At 46.1% G+C, this 17,705-nt stretch overlaps 1 protein-coding gene across 1 annotated transcript in view; it reads left to right on the top strand.

Annotated features, from left to right (window-relative positions):
- LOC129859587 (zinc finger protein GLI2-like) overlaps positions 1-17,705 on the top strand; it is an 80,528-nt gene that overhangs the window by 34,282 nt on the left and 28,541 nt on the right. Inside the window, exons 3-5 of the mRNA XM_055929526.1 lie at positions 529-634; positions 10,493-10,692; positions 13,022-13,201. Coding sequence (XP_055785501.1) covers positions 529-634; positions 10,493-10,692; positions 13,022-13,201 — 486 coding nt within the window. The remainder of the gene's footprint in view (positions 1-528; positions 635-10,492; positions 10,693-13,021; positions 13,202-17,705) is intronic.

Genomic DNA, 17,705 nt, shown 5'->3' on the forward strand with positions numbered 1-17,705 from the left:
TCGACTAGACTAGAGTGGGACTGAGTGAGTAGCTGGGTACAGTATACTACCCTGTCAGTGCTGTCTACAGTGTCTACTGTCTACCACCTGCTCAGACGTCTGACGAGGGCTGTGCTGTTACTGTTTGGATGGGTAGTGTTGTTGCAGGGGGCTAGAAGAAGAAGCCGATTCCCAATGCTGTCAGGCCCGGTTTGCGTCGGGGCTCCAGTTCTCCTTGATGCAGTCCATCATCCCCCTTAGTTCAAAGACTGACTAGCTGCAGGTCTTTGTCAAAAGCCCAGTTGGAGATCTTTTATGTTCAAGATGTAGGATTTCTTAGGATGACTTTGATTGTTTATTTATTCCACTCCCCTTGTGTGACAGTGCCAATATTTTAGGCGAAACTGCACAGCTTGCACTGAAATTCACGTTGCTTTATTGTAGCCCCGTTTTGCCTTTGAAACGTAGCTTTTGAAAAGCCCAGCTCTTATTTTTAAGCCCAGTTCTTATTTTTCTCTCCGTCTCGCCCTCTTCTTCTCTGTTCTGCAGCCCCTCACCACGTATTCCCGACGTTCCACACGCCCATCCCGATTGACATGCGTCACCACGAGGGAAGATACCTCTATGAACCACACACCCTACATGCCATGCATGGGTAAGTCTTGTTCAGGCTGGTTTCTACTGTATACACAAGCTGTTTACACTAACACATAGCAATTAGCTATTAGATAGCCTTGTTTTAGCCAACGGCTAAAACATTTACAGGGCAACCTTCCCTTTGAAGGATGAGAGCAAAAGTGTTGCTCAGATTTAATATCACAGATGAAATATTATTATCTTTAAAAAGTTCAAATTACTATCCAATGTCAGTTAATACAGAATGTTACCATTTTTCCTCACATACCTCATTTCCTCAAACAGTTGATGATTATGGGGGACAGCTTTGCTTTTTGCCAAGTATCAACCTACTAGCCTGTGGCCAGCCAATATACATCCCTCTTTCCATTAGTTAGCTATACAGTGCTGGATCCATCACAAATGACATGACACACACACACACACACACACACACACACACACACACACACACACACACACACACACACACACACACACACACACACACACACACACACACACACACAACCTTTCCCCCTCTACCTACAACAGTCCTCTACATTCATTACTGTGTTATAGTGGTCCTAATCTGTTTGGTCCCAAGAAAACAACATCATTACACTCTCACACAGTACAGAGGTCTCCAATACAGTATAGTAATTGGTTCTATGATGGTTACATTCATTCAACTTTCAGGTTACTGTGCAGTCCGTTGGATGATTAGCTTGGTTAGCAGTGGCCATGATTGGTTTGGTAGCAACATCTCAGTTGTTTAACAAGTGAAATTGAACCAGAACGTTTTTGACCTTTGCTATAGTAAAGACTTTATCTTTATCTTAAAAACGATAGTAGTAAAACGTCAATTGAATTCTGGAAATAGTGTTTGGCTTCATTTCCATTTCAATTCAGTAGATTTGATGGTGATACATACTGTTTGCCTGGCTTCAGCAGGGCTATTTATCACAGCACTAGGGAAGTAGAGGGGGTAGAAAAACCTGTCTCTACACACGGCCACCTTGATTAATGTGATTTGATCTTGACAGTGGACCCCTAATTCATCAAGACCTTGATCTAGCTGTCTTTCCCCGTGCCTGTGCCAAATTCACTCTAATTACAGGAACATTGCACAGCAAATTAAGTGTGGTGTCATTTGTCGAGGAGACGCGCCAGTCAGGCCCACTTTATTATACGCTGGTGGCTGCGTGTCAGAGGTCCCCTGCTTGATTGTCTAACATGACATCTCCATACAGTCCCCTTTATCATTGTTTGCATATAACATAATGAGAGGGCTGGTTATTTTGTCACAGCTGTCATAAAGTGGGGAGGAAGCGGCGGCAGTGGGAGGAAGTGGGAAGAGGAAGAGAAGCTTAGAGTCTCTTCTTCTGAGTTTTTTCTACTGTATAGAGGAGAGATTTTTAATCACTGTCAAATGAGAGGACAGAAGCAGTCCTGGGCTAAAAGCAGTGGTTCAGCTAGAGGCAGAGAACAGTAGGGATGGGGATACTAACCTCCTTTGCTGTGCCGGGTAGCTATGCAGGAGCTTAGACTGAAGCTATGATATAAACCACCCGCATGGAGTGTGTGCGTCGACACAAGCTGTCCCGGCTTTCATGACACTATGACAAATCATGGCTGTTCTAGAAACTTCCCAAAACTTTTTACGGGTTTAGTTTTTCACTCGAAAACCTGTTGGAAGAGACAACCACAGCTACAGCATAGTTAGGTACTTTCCAACGAATTACAATTCGAAGAGAATATGATATTTTTTTAACATGCATTATTCCCAGAGACAATCATTTTTACCTTTATCACTATGATCATTCAGAAACAAAGTGCACAAGTTGTGGCCCGAACAGATATTTTTGCTCCCATCCTGAGGATCCCAGACTAGGGGGGGGGGGAAACAACACCGTGCCTCAGTCTGCCCATTATTATCTATGAGGAGGAGGATTGCGTTAAGTCTACCAAACAGCCCAGGGCTATAAGAACAGATCAAGTCACTGACAGAGGCTGCCTGTGAGTGCAACATTCCCATTAATATCCTAACACTGTAGCTTCTGGCTCTGTTGCTCTGTGACTTCAGTTCTAACGACTCTATAATCGCTGTCTCATTCCCATTTCCCATCTGTTTGTTTAGAGCTGTCAGGGACAACTCTGCAGAGATGACTTGTTTGGTTGGTTGGTAAAGTCGTTGACAGCCCGGAAGGTACATATTTAAGAGGATAATCGTGTAGTTTCTTCCTGTTGTGGATCCCTATGAGTCAGGCAAGCAAGACTATTTATAATGTCATTATGGCAGTACTGTTTCAACAGTTGTACCTGTCAGCTGTAGTTTTAAACACAACAATTAATAGACGTTTTAACAATCGGCAAATAATGCTACAGGTTGGCCAGCTGTAACGATCATTCGTTACAAACAACACAGACTGCCCACCCAGCTCACGTCCTGACCCACTAAACACAACTATACAAAAGGAAAAACAAGGTCAGGAACGTGACATTACCCCCCCCCCCCCCCCCCAAGATGCGGACTCCGGCCGCAAAACTCAACCTCAAGGGGAGGGTTTGGGTGGGCATCTGTCCACGGTGGCGGCTACGGCTCCGGACGCTGTCCCCACACCACCATAGTCACTCCCCGCTTCCGTATCCGTATCCACCCCCCTCCCAATGACCACCCTCCAACTAAACCCACCTAAATTAAGGGGCATCACCGGGATAAAGGGCAGCAACGGGATAAGGGGCAGCACCGGACTGAGGGGCAGCTCCGGACTGAGGGACGGCAGCTCCGGACTGAGGGACGGCAGCTCCGGACTGGCTGACGGCTCTGGCTGGTCATGGCTGGCTGACGGCTCTGGCTGGTCATGGCTGGCTGACGGCTCTGGCTGGTCATGGCTGGCTGACGGCTCTGGCTGCTCATGGCTGGCTGACGGCTCTGGCTGGTCCTGGCTGGCTGACGGCTCTGGCTGATCCTGTCTGGCGGAAGGCTCTGGCTGATCCTGTCTGGCGGAAGGCTCTGGCTGATCCTGTCTGGCGGAAGGCTTTGGCTGCTCCTGTCTGGCGGAAGGCTCTAGCGGCTCCTGTCTGGCGGAAGACTCTAGCGGCTCCTGTCTGGCGGACGGCTCTGAAGGCTCATGGCAGACGGGCGGCTTTGCAGGCTCAGTACAGACGGGCGGCTTTGAAGGCTCAGTACAGACGGGCAGTTCATGCGACGCTTGGCAGACGGACAGTTCAGACGGCGTTGGGCAGACGGGCAGTTCAGGCGCCGCTGGGCAGACGAGCAGTTCAGGCGCCGCTGGGCAGACGGGCAGTTCAGGCGCCGCTGGGCAGACGGGCAGTTCAGACGGCATTGGGCAGACGGGCAGTTCAGGCGCCGCTGGGCAGACGGCAGACTCTGGCCGGCTGAGACGCACTGTAGGCCTGTTGCGTGGTACCGAAACTGGAGGTACCGGGCTAAGGACACGCACCATCAGGCTAGTGCGGGGAACAACAACAGGGCACACTGGACTCTCAAGGCGTACTATAAGCCTGGTGCGTGGTACCGGCACTGGTGGTACCGGGCTGAGGGCACGCACATCAGGGCGAGTACGGGGAGAAGGAACAGTGCGTACAGGGCTCTGGAGACGCACAGGAGGCTTGATGCGTGGTGCCGGAACTGGAGGCACTGGGCTGGAGACACGCACCACAGGGAGAGTGCGTGGAGGAGGAACAGGGCTCTGGAGACGCACTGGAAGCCTGGTGCATGGTGTAGGCACTGGTGGTACTGGGCTGGAGCGGGGAGGTGGCGCCGGAAATACCGGACCGTGCAGGCGTACTGGCTCCCTTGAGCACTGAGCCTGCCCAACCTTACCTTGTTGTATGCTCCCCGTCACCCGACCAGTGCGAGGAGGTGGAATAACCCGCACCGGGCTATGTAGGCGAACCGGGGACACCATGCGTAAGGCTGGTGCCATGTAAGCCGGCCCGAGGACACGCACTGGTGGCCAGATGCGTTGGGCCGGCTTCATGACATCCGGCTCAATCCTCAATCTGGCCCGGACGATACGAGGAGCTGGTATGTACCGCACCGGGCTATGCACACGTACAGGAGACACCATGCGCTCTACTGCATAACACGGTGTCTACCCGTACTCTCGCTCTCCACGGTAAGTACAGGGAGTAGGCGCAGGTCTCCTACCTGACTTCGGCACACTCCCTTTTAGCCCCGCCCCAAGACATTTTTGGGGTTTCTTTTCGGGTTTCCAGCCACGTCTCCTTGCTGCCTCCTCATACCACCACTCCTGGGCTTTAGCTGCCTCCCTCTCTTCAAAAGAGCGGCCATATTCCCCTGTCTGAGCCCAGGGTCCTTTTCCGTCCAATATTTCCTCCCAAGTCCACGAGTCCTGTTTTTTTGGCCGCTGCTGCTGGTTCCTCTCACGCTGCTTGATCCTTGTTTGGTGGGTGGTTCTGTAACGATCATTCTCCTCCTCTTCGTCCGAAGAGGAGGAGTAGGGATTGGCCCAAAGCGCAGCGTTGTTATATGACATAATGAAGTTTATTAAAGAAAGACGAAACACGAAAACACTTCAACAAACTACAAAACAAATAAACAATGTAGACAGACCTGGACTTGAGAACTTACAAAATACGAAGAACGCACGAACAGGAACAGACTACATACACGAACGACAAACCGAAACAGTCCCGTGTGGTGCAACATACACAGACACAGAAGACAACCACCCACAACAAACAATGTGAAACAACCTACCTATATATGGTTCTCAATCAGAGGAAAACGTAAAACACCTGCCTCTGATTGAGAGCCATACAAGGTCAATTAAACCTGACACTTAACATAGAACAAACAACACAGACTGCCCACCCAGCTCACGTCCTAACCCACTAAACACAACTATACAAAAGGAAAAACAAGGTCAGGAACGTGACACCAGCGTTCCTAGTAGGTAGCAATCAGTGGAGGCTCCTCAGAGGAGGAAAGGGAGGACCATCCTCCTCAGTGAATTTAATAAAATAAAATGTTTAAAAAATTTAAAAAGTTACTTTTTAGATAAAACTATACTAAATATATTCACATGTCAACAAATAATTGATTAAAACACTCTGTTTTGCAATTAAGGTCTACAGTAGCCTCACCAGCACTCTGTAGGGTAGCACCATGGTTTAGCCGGTTGACAGCTAGCTTCCATCCTCCTCTTAGTACACTGACTTCAATAAACCCCCTTCCATAGACACAGTAATTATGACAACTTCCAGAGGAAGCCTATCAGAGCTCTTGCATAATGAACTGACGTGTTTTCCACCCAATCAAAGGATCAGAGAATGAATCTAGTACTGAAAGCATAAGCTACAGCTAGCTAGCACAGAGCATAAAATTTGGTGGCTAGTTGACTCAGAGAGAGAGAGAATAGTTGAACAATTTTGAACAAATAAATTTTTCAAAAATGAAGGAGAATTAATTTACTTACTTAGCAAATGCAGTTGGTTAATTTAGCCTACTCAAACACCTGGCTCAAATAGAGGGATGCTATGGTAGCTAGCTGGCTATGACTATCCAACACAATACTGGAACTCTTCCAAGTCAAGGTAAGCTTTTGGTTTGATGAATTTATTTCCACCGGGGCGTGCCGGTGTAACTAGTAAACTGCTTACAGTGACTATACACTGTAACTTTACTGCATATTTTTAGCGGGTTTACTAACGCATTAGTTCTATTAGCTATTTTGATTAGGAATGTTACTTTAGTTAATATGGGGACTACGTTGTAGGCTGTGTGTAGCGGTTATGACATGGTTTGGCTTGGAAAGGTTTTTACTCCTGATCACATACAGCTGATGTGTTGTTCATTGAAGTTCACAAAATAAGGGAAAAGGTGAGAGGAGGAGAGTGCATAGAGGTGAGAAGGAATACAACGTGGATGCTATGAAAGTGAACTGTGTTTACGCGTGATCAGGGGTGTACTCATTACGGTGATTATGTTGAAAAATGTATTTTTTTTTACGGAAGCAAAATAAATACCTGAATTTGTCCAATAGAAACTCTTGTTTGCAACTGTTGGACTAATGGTTACACCGTAGTTAAACTCTCTCGACCTGTGTGCACCTACCTTTGTGTTAAAAACTAAAAACGTCCTCCCTCATCATAAACGACACTGACTGCCACGGGTAGCAATTCTGAGCTGACCAGAGTCAACAAAGGATGGCTGTGTCCACGGAAATAGTGATGTGTTAACATTCCGTTGTTTCAAACCCTCTAATCCAATGAACTGTTTGTTGTAAGTCATTTCCCCCTCTTTCTGCATATGTGGAACTGCTGAAAGTATTGCATGTTAAGTTTAAGCCCAAACCATCCATATCATGTTGCAGTCCAGGCCCATATAAATCTACAGCAGTTCATTCCAGCCCTGAAGTGGACAATGTGATTTATCTAAATCACAGCTTCATCCCCGAGGCAGCTACAGAGGAGACACCGTCACATTGTAATTAATCTCTAGTGTCGCTCACCGCAGCGGCCCAGCGCAGGTACATGACACACAGAGACAGGCACACACAAACACACATACACTCACTCACACACACACACACACACACACACACACACACACACACACACACACACACACACACACACACAAGCCATACACGCACCACACACACACAAAGCATACACACACATAGTTATCCACACCTCATTATACAAATTATATCTCATATTGAGCACACTTTAAATCCAGACAGCCTATATAAAACCACCGTCAACTGAACACTTACAGTACAGTAGAATTAGGTCATGTCTGCGGAGGAGAGGTGTAAATTAAATCATGTTCAATTACCCAAAGTGTTTCAGACAGAACACTAAGTGGACTAATTAGAACAAGTATACATCTGCTCCAGCTTTTAGCGCTCTCTGTTGGGACTGTAAAGGCCAGCAACTCGCCGGTCTAGTCCTGCATTGTGCGAGCTAACAGCCAAGGTAGGACTGGAGGTGCCTCGTGCTCAGCAGGGCGACTGAGAACTCCACAGCCTCGTTGATCTCACACCCGCCGGGGCGCCAGGCCCAGATACGCTCCACAGCCTGGCATTGTATATCTGGAGCTCCGGTCGCATCTGAAGCCCAGGCCTCCGCATAGTAATGATGAAACAATTCCACAGGCGGGCCTTTAACATTTGAATATTGTATTACTTATTTAGGGTGCTGCTCTCTCTACATCCTATCATTGTAAGTAAAGACATACTCTTCTTTATGGACGAGGGTTTTATTTAAGTTAAGCATTTCTCGTTTTTTTGCATGACTGCTGGCTAAAGAGATCAATATTTATGTGACTCATATTTAAAAGTCGTTAGTTACATCTATTCAGGTCTATGATCTTGTGAAGGGACTGATGCCTGATGTAGGTGCTTGCTATTGTTATGATATGGTGAAGCCAGATGGTGAAGCGTGATTCATCCCTCCAGAGAACGCGTCTCCACTGCTCCAGAGTCCAATGGCGGTCGAGCTTTACACAACTCCAGCCAACACTTGGCATTGTGCATGGTGAGCTTAGGCTTGTGCGCGGCTGCTCGGCAATGAAAAGGCTTCAAGAGGCAGTTTAGGACTCGCTAGTGAGTGTTACAACCGAGCACAGACGGTTGTTACGTGCTACGCTCTTCAGCACTCGGCAGTCCCGTTCTGTGAGCTTGTGTGGCCTAACACTTTGCGACTGAGCAGTTGATGCTCCTAGATGTTTCCACCTCACAATAACAGCACTTACAGTTGACCGGGGCAGCTCTAGCAGGGCAGAAATTTGACAAACTGACTTTTTGGAAAGGTGGCATCCTATGACGGTGCCACGTTAAAAGCCACTGAGCTCTTCAGTAAGGCCATTCTATTGCCAATGTTTGTCTATGGAGATTGCATGGCCGTGTGCTTGCTTTTATACACCTGTCAGCATCAGGTGTGGCTGTAATAGCCGAATCCACTCATTTGAAGGGGTGTCCACATACTTTTGGCTATCTGTTTGGCTCTCTGGACCTAGAAGACTCCTTCCCATGGTACAGGTAGGTAGACTCAGGGAGATGAAAAGGTCTGCGGCTAAAGGCCCAAATCGACGGACTGAGCTATAGGCAGACAAGAGCATTTTACAGCCAGGTTCCAGTCCATAATATCAGGTTGAAGTTTTAAGTTGCCCAGTAATCTAAAAGCTTTCTGTGAATGGAATATCTGTTTCTTCTCAGGCCTCAGACAGAGAGCCTTTTATGGTCATCCGTTAGCTAAGGCCCATGGCAGAAAGTTGGCCCATGGCAGAAAGTTGGCATTGAGACAAGCCTTGGTCGTCTGGGGGGCATTTAACTGGAAACGGAGTGGACTCACTTTGGGTCAAGCACAGACCAACCGGCCCCTGGAGACAGACAGTACTGGGGATAACTGAGAGATTGAGGTCAACCTGGGTCTGTATTCAAAAAGCATCTCAGAGAAGGAGCACAAATAGACAAGGAGTCCAGCTTCAGACACATAACTGTACAATCGTTTCTCATTGGGTAACTAGAGAATCTCTTAAGCATAAGGTTTGGTGAAATGAGGGTGTTTTCAACCTTCTTTAAGTCTTCAGTCTGGGAATATCTATATTTGAATGGAGATCATATGTACTAGTTTCTGGTGTGCTGAAGGAAAATGAGTCTGGTGTCTCCTGCATAGTGCGTAGTCTAGCTTTCCAGACTCATGGCTCCACCCCCAGAGGTTCAGACAAACAGTGGCTGTAGGGAGAGACTACCTGGTGTGTGCTGCTGTATCCTCTGATCTTCAGCCTATCAGAGGATCTGTCTGTACAGCTAGCAGCAACCAGGCAGGAGACACCGCTCATTGACATGAGTTCCTCACTTCCTCCTCTCCAGGTCAGGTTAGAACTCATATCAGGCACAGTGTGACTATCTTCAGTATCATCCCTTTCTGGGGTTAAAGGAACAATGACAGATGAAATGCTGAAACCAGCTACAGTGCCAGGGTCAGACTAACGTCTTTTTATGTTGAGGGTTGAACCTTTTGTCTATCTATCTATCTATCTATCTATCTGCCTACCTTATGTTACAGTGTATTTGTCTGTGGATGAGGTAACTTAGGGTAAATTAGTGTGACATCAGGTAGTGCCATAGGGATGTAATATCATTACATTGCATGGTTGCGTTCCATACACCCACACACATACACACACACACACAGTCTGCTCCATGACCCCATCTCAAAGGAAACCTCTGTCGCTAACGTATTTCCAGATCAAAGCCCTGATAGGACGAGGAATGTACTGCGTCCCAAGTGGCACCCTATTCACTATGTAGTGCACTGCTTTTGACCAGGGCCTATAGTTCACTAGGGGATAGGGTGCCCTCTGGGACGCAGACCATGATATTAGACGTGATCTCATTCTCATTCCAGTCTATATACACAGAGCAAGGAGACAGAGCGTATCAGATTCACCTTAGATTCATTATTCAGGCTTAGACCTGGCTGGCTGGCTGACACACTTGGCCTGCCTGCAGAGTTTATACAAATGTCTCAGGTGTGTGTGTGTGTGTGAACGAGTGGTCTGACTGCATCGTGCAGCACGGTCGGCACCGCTCTGTAGTATCAGATGGGAAAATGGTTAGGCTATGTCATGTAAGGACTTAGGTCAGGTGAGATACAGCAAAGGGTCCCATTGTTTTACTTTCATTTGTAACTGTTTTTCTTTCCCTTGTAACTTAAAGAAAATCACAGGAACTTGAGATTTATGGATACAAGAAACCGTTCAAAGGTTTCCGTCTGTCACAAGAGACAAAATACGCCATGAACCACAGTGTACATGAACTAAGATGATAACACACTCTCTCTCTCTCTTTCTCGCTCTCTCCCTCTCTCTCTCTCTCTCTCTCTCTCCCTCCTCCAGTCCTGGACTAGGTGGCAGCCCGGTCATGTCAGACATCTCTCTGATCCGTCTGTCCCCCCACGCAGCCGGGACAGGGGAGTCCCCCTTCAGCCCCGCTCACCCCTACTTCCACCCTCACATGGAGCACTACCTCCGCTCCATTCACAGCAGTCCAACCCTGTCCATGATCTCTGCAGCCCGCGGACTCAGCCCTGCAGACTGTGAGTTCAACTGCATGTCTAGATTGTGCACATCCAAGGTCATTCACGGCAATGAGCATCACCTTACAAAGTAGATCCCAACAGAAGGAATCGTGTCATTGATCGATTACTGAAAGCTTGGTGGAGAATTGAAGGATTCTAACTTCTGAGGATTATGCAATTGTTTTCAGTGTGGAGACGGGATTTGCGGTTGTGATCGTTAGTAAAAAGCATGTTTAAGTGGGCATACAGATTAGGTTAGACACGTAGAGCCGGTGCTACATCGCTTCATGAATTAGTCTTACATGCTACCTATTGCTTTTTGTGAAGCTCTGACCTCCCTCTTCTCACCACGTGTTCAATATACCAAGGGGGTTATTGGAAAGCCATGGAAATTGATCAAACTAAACAGTCCCCATGGAACTCCCCGAACTTTCCCCCTTGATGTGATGACAACTCTTTTTCAGAGCTGAATTACAATAACGGGTGGAGGCGAGGAGCCAGAATAGGAAATAAATCACCTTTTACAGTCTGTCAACAGTAATGTGGTCCTGCTTTTAAAGTTAAATAAGCAGTGCAGGGTTGGAGATCTCGCAGTGATAAAGCTATGGGAAAGAGGGAGAAAATGAAGGTGGCTATTTTCTGTTGAGGGAATTTCAAATAGGTGGCTCGGAGAGAGAGGAGAGACGGCCTTGGATTTCATTGAGAGACGGCAGACGTTTAGTTTGACGTTTGATGTTCCCACGTGACCCTTTTGAAAAAAAACTGTTATATCTTCTAGGACTTTTAATAGGACTACCTTGTTTCGGGATGGATTTTGTTCTGAATTCCAAGTTTTCTATTAAAACTGATTTATAATGGAATTCTACTAATGGAAATTAAATGGTTTCAGGAAATTCTCTTCTTTGTCGCTGGCCAACACATAGAACAGAGGTATAAACAGGCAGAGGTTCTGCTGTTCTTTTCTTATTGTCATTTCTGCGCTACATCGCATTAGCATGACATTAGCATTGACAGGCCTCAGGATTCCTTTGGGCCCAGTCCGCTGTGTTCTATTCGTCATTCACATTCTCTTTCTATGGACTTTCTGTTCATTTGATTGAGAAAAAAAAAGAAGAGTTGTACGGCCGGGACGGCTCAGTTCTGCTCTGGCCTTCATCGGACTGCTTCAAAAGACATGTTCCTCATTGTGCTGATCCAAAGTGACTCCCTCCATTTAAGTGGTTATGTGATCCAGGAGAGAGAGAGGAGAAAATAAAGGTCTGGTTCTGCTATATGAAGTCAGTACAAGCACACGTCTGTTCTCTTCAAGCGCAGCGGGGCCTAATTGTGTCTGAAAGATCACTTCCAGTGGGAGAGGTGACACATTAGGGGGAGAGAGAGAGAGAGAGAGAGGGGAGAAAGAGGGGAGTCCTGGTCTCTTCCTCCTCTGGACCCTGACCCAAACCATAAACAGAGCAGATATTTCCTCCTAAATTCCTGGAGAAACAGATGGACTTTGGAAGCCTCTGGAACAGAGTGCTGCTATTCAACCGCAGCTAAAGGCCATATCCCACTCTTATTGCCCCTGACACTTTTAAAAGGGATTTACTGGGGTGTAGTTGTTAACAGACTAACACCGTAGGATTCAGAGTGCTCCTTCAGGGTGTGTGTGTGTGTGCGTGCATGCGTGCGTGTGTGCATGTTATCAAAGAGAAACCCAAACACTACTTTGTTTCTCTCTCTCTCTCTGTCTCTCTCTCTCAATCTGTCTGTCTGTCTCCTTAATCTGCAGGACTACTGACACACCTCACTGCACATCACTAACCTCACTGCCCAGCCAGCCTGGCCCTCTCATTCCCTCCCATTCCTCTTGTCCTGCATCAATGACTGCATCCCAAACGGCACTATATTCTCTATATAGAGCCCTGGTCAAAAGTAGTGCACTATGTAGGGAATAGAGTGCCATTTGGGATGCAGATAATGTCTCCCTAGGACAGTGCCATCACGTCGGCAGTCCTAACCCTTTTCAAACGGCTCCGGCAGCATGTGGTGAGACCAAGTAGACCAACCGGGGCTGGAATCTGGAATGTCTTTTTCCCCCTCACTCACTCATTCTCTCTCTCTCTCTCTCCATCTCATTCATCCCTCATTCCCCCTAAACCTTCCTTCCTCTCCCTGCAATGTTCTTGTCTTCCCTCACTCATTCTCCTCCTTCCTCTCCCTGCAATGTTCTTGTCTTCCCTCACTCATTCTCCTCCTTCCTCTCCCTGCAATGTTCTTGTCTTCCCTCACTCATTCTCCTCCTTCCTCTCCCTGCAATGTTCTTGTCTTCCCTCACTCATTCTCCTCCTTCCTCTCCCCCATGCAGTGGCACATGAACACTTGAAAGAGCGGGGTCTGTTTGGGTTGCCCCCTCCCCCTCCTGGAGCCAGCCCTGCTGAGTTCTACCACCTGATGACCAGCCATCGTAACCCCTACGGAGAGCTGCTGATGCAGGGGGGTGGGGCGGCAGCTGCACACCTGCCAGACTACATCACCCCCATGGAAGGTGAGTTAGACTTGGACCACAGAGGCCCACTCCTCTTTACCGTAGATCTGTTGTATCTACACAACAGGTTGATACTGTCTGTGTGGGAAGGGGTGGAATGCATGGGAACACAGTCCCAAAAGTGGAGAAAAAAATGATGAGTATTTTTGAGCTAAATTCCTGGTAGTTTACAGTGGTGAGTTCTCAGACTTCACCAGTTCCCAGACTTCCACCCTTGGAAGTGTGTGGCTATGAATTGTAACATTCATTTTAGGGGAACGATTTTATTTGTGTCCCCTGCCCCTTCCTCTGTTGGTATCAGTGTGTACTCTAAGACTATAATATGGTGCCATTTTTATTAGAAACTATGTCGCTTTTAAAAGCAACACTGAGATTGCAACAACCTCACCGTAGGAGAATGATGAAACCCAGATCAATGGACCTGTAGACAGCAAAACATTAAAAAAAAGACTTTTTATACATTTTTCATTTCAAACAACTTCAAAGGGCGGGCCAGAAGCCCTCAGGTACTGTAACCACAGTATAGGTTCAATAAGTATTTCCCCTCTTTCAAGTCTGTGCCAGGACATTCCATAAACAACAGACCTGATTGTACCGAGATGACATTTACTGGAGGAGGTTGCTCATTCAGAGGGGAGGAGGGGGACAGGGGGAGGACGGGTGAGACAGAGGGCGCCTGGGCCAGAAGTCTGTTTAATGTAATGAACGCCTACTTTCATCCTCAACTACCTCTGTCACCTTAAAAGGGTAGTGGTGTCTAGGGGGAGACGGATTATCATACACGGGGATAGTGTTACCGTGCAGTAGCGTTACCCATTAGGCTATAGTGTGGTGTGAGGGAACACGACATCAAAACCACCCTACACAGAAGCTTGGGTATCAAACGACTTGACTGTGTTCATCATAACAGATGGATTCAGATTAGGACAGCCACCGATATTCACTGGCCTTTCACTGTATTGCTGCGTGACATTTCCAGGAATCCCGGCAGACGTTAAGGCAATGGGAGATACAGTCGACCCTTATCCGTTCACCGTATGAGGCTCACGGCTACCGGTGTTCCTACAGTGGCTGCTACCACTACTGCTTCCTCTGCCGAAAAAAAACACTCACCTCACCCCACCGATGTCGCCTCAAGCAGCTCACACTACGCTCCAAACACTCCGAGAAAGAGAGATCGGGCCCCTCCGCCCCAGGTGATGGGTAGGGTTTGATTTGACACACAGACAGTGAGTTTTGCTACCCGTCCTGTACAAGTTCAGTTATTGCTCTGACGCTAGTCGGTCTACCTGAGTGTACAGTGAGAGTGTAAACGTTGTCCTCCAGTTTCTTAGTTGTACAGCATCCAGCAGGCCGGGATTCTGAATGAGCTGTTGTGTTGCATTGTGTCTGGGCCAAGCTTCTGCTTGCTCAGGCTAGCCAGGGGCAGGCAGCCAAAGGCCTCAGCCTGCTGTGCGTATAAAAACTGTCATAACAACTCCCAAACAGTGAAATACACTGAGCAGGCCTCTGTATCTCAGCTCCCAAGACAAAGGCGGTGTACTGTATGATGCAGTTGGCTTGTTAGTAGTGTAATATTTATGCTACACAGAGAAACAATGGACCTTAACTACCAGGAGAAAAAAGTTGAAGCAAGACCACAGCCACTTTGGCTCATACAGCTTCTCCACCACTGAAATCATAGTCCTCCTCATAGTGAAGTTAAACCCAGCACAGATAGACATATCCCTCTGTCTCTCATAGTGAAGTTAAACCAGATAGATACATCCCTCTGTCTCTCATAGTGAAGTTAAACCAGATAGATACATCCCTCTGTCTCTCATAGTGAAGTTAAACCAGATAGATACATTCATCTGTCTTTCATAGTGAAGTTAAACCAGATAGACATATCCCTCTGTCTCTCATAGTGAAGTTAAACCAGATAGATACATTCATCTGTCTTTCATACTGAAGTTAAACCAGATAGATACATCCCTCTGTCTCTCATAGTGAAGTTAAACCCAGCACAGATAGACATATCCCTCTGTCTCTCATAGTGAAGTTAAACCCAGCACAGATAGACATATCCCTCTGTCTCTCATAGTGAAGTTAAACCAGATAGATACATCCCTCTGTCTCTCATAGTGAAGTTAAACCAGATAGATACATCCCTCTGTCTCTCATAGTGAAGTTAAACCAGATAGATACATTCATCTGTCTTTCATAGTGAAGTTAAACCAGATAGACATATCCCTCTGTCTCTCATAGTGAAGTTAAACCAGATAGATACATTCATCTGTCTTTCATAGTGAAGTTAAACCAGATAGATACATCCCTCTGTCTCTCATAGTGAAGTTAAACCCAGCACAGATAGACATATCCCTCTGTCTCTCATAGTGAAGTTAAACCCAGCACAGATAGACATATCCCTCTGTCTCTCATAGTGAAGTTAAACCCAGCACAGATAGACATATCCCTCTGTCTCTCATAGTGAAGTTAAACCAGATAGATACATCCCTCTGTCTCTCATAGTGAAGTTAAACCAGATAGATACATCCATCTGTCTCTCATAGTGAAGTTAAACCAGATAGATACATCCATCTGTCTCTCATAGTGAAGTTAAACCAGATAGATACATACCTCTGTCTCTCATAGTGAAGTTGAACCAGATAGATACATCCCCCTGTTTCTCATAGTGAAGTTAAACCAGATAGATACATCCCTCTGTCTCTCATAGTGAAGTTAAACCAGATAGATACATCCCTCTGTCTCTCATAGTGAAGTTAAACCAGATAGATACATCCCTCTGTCTCTCATAGTGAAGTTAAACCAGATAGATACATCCCTCTGTCTCTCATAGTGAAGTTAAACCAGATAGATACATCCATCTGTCTCTCATAGTGAAGTTAAACCAGATAGATACATCCATCTGTCTCTCATAGTGAAGTTAAACCAGATATATACATCCCTCTGTCTCTCATAGTGAAGTTAAACCAGATAGATACATCCCTCTGTCTCTCATAGTGAAGTTAACCAGATATATACATCCCTCTGTCTCTCATAGTGAAGTTAAACCAGATAGATACATCCCTCTGTCTCTCATAGTGAAGTTAACCAGATAGATACATCCCTCTGTCTCTCATAGTGAAGTTAAACCAGATAGATACATCCATCTGTCTCTCATAGTGAAGTTAAACCAGATAGATACATCCCTCTGTCTCTCATAGTGAAGTTAAACCAGATAGATACACCCCTCTGTCTCTCATAATGAAGTTAACCAGATATATACATCCCTCTGTCTCTAATAGTGAAGTTAAACCCAGCACAGATAGATACATCTACCTGTCTCTCATAGTGAAGTTAAACCAAGCACAGATAGATACATCCCTCTGTCTCTCATAGTGAAGTTAAACCCAGCAGATTGATACAGTACATCCCTCTGTCCCTCATAGTGAAGTTGAACCAGATAGATACATCCCCCTGTTTCTCATAGTGAAGTTAAACCAGATAGATACATCCCTCTGTCTCTCATAGTGAAGTTAAACCAGATAGATACATCCCTCTGTCTCTCATAGTGAAGTTAAACCAGATAGATACATCCATCTGTCTCTCATAGTGAAGTTAAACCAGATAGATACATCCCTCTGTCTCTCATAGTGAAGTTAAACCAGATAGATACATCCCTCTGTCTCTCATAGTGAAGTTAAACCATAGAACCATCCCTGTCTCTCATAGTGAAGTTAAACCCAGCACAGATAGATACATCCCTCTGTCTCTCATAGTGAAGTTAAACCCAGCAGATTGATACAGTACATCCCTCTGTCTCTCATAGTGAAGTTAAACCAGATAGATACATCCCTCTGTCTCTCATAGTGAAGTTAAACCAGATAGATACATCCCTCTGTCTCTCATAGTGAAGTTAAACCATAGAACCATCCCTGTCTCTCATAGTGAAGTTAAACCCAGCACAGATAGATACATCCCTCTGTCTCTCATAGTGAAGTTAAACCCAGCACAGATAAATACACCCCTCTGTCTCTCATAGTGAAGTTAAACCCAGCAGATTGATACAGTACATCCCTCTGTCTCTCACAGTGAAGTTAAACCAGATAGATACATCCCTCTGTCTCTCATAGTGAAGTTGAACCAGATAGATACATCCCCCTGTTTCTCATAGTGAAGTTAAACCAGATAGATACATCCCTCTGTCTCTCATAGTGAAGTTAAACCAGATAGATACATCCCTCTGTCTCTCATAGTGAAGTTAAACCAGATAGATACATCCCTCTGTCTCTCATAGTGAAGTTAAACCAGATAGATACATCCCTCTGTCTCTCATAGTGAAGTTAAACCAGATAGATACATCCCTCTGTCTCTCATAGTGAAGTTAAACCAGATAGATACATCCCTCTGTCTTTCATAGTGAAGTTAAACCAGATAGATACATCCCTCTGTCTCTCATAGTGAAGTTAAACCCAGCACAGATAGATACAGTGCATCCCTCTGTCTCTCATAGTGAAGTTAA

The sequence above is a fragment of the Salvelinus fontinalis genome, chromosome 7 (assembly GCF_029448725.1).
Source record: "Salvelinus fontinalis isolate EN_2023a chromosome 7, ASM2944872v1, whole genome shotgun sequence".
In the NCBI taxonomy this organism is placed as follows: domain Eukaryota; kingdom Metazoa; phylum Chordata; class Actinopteri; order Salmoniformes; family Salmonidae; genus Salvelinus; species Salvelinus fontinalis.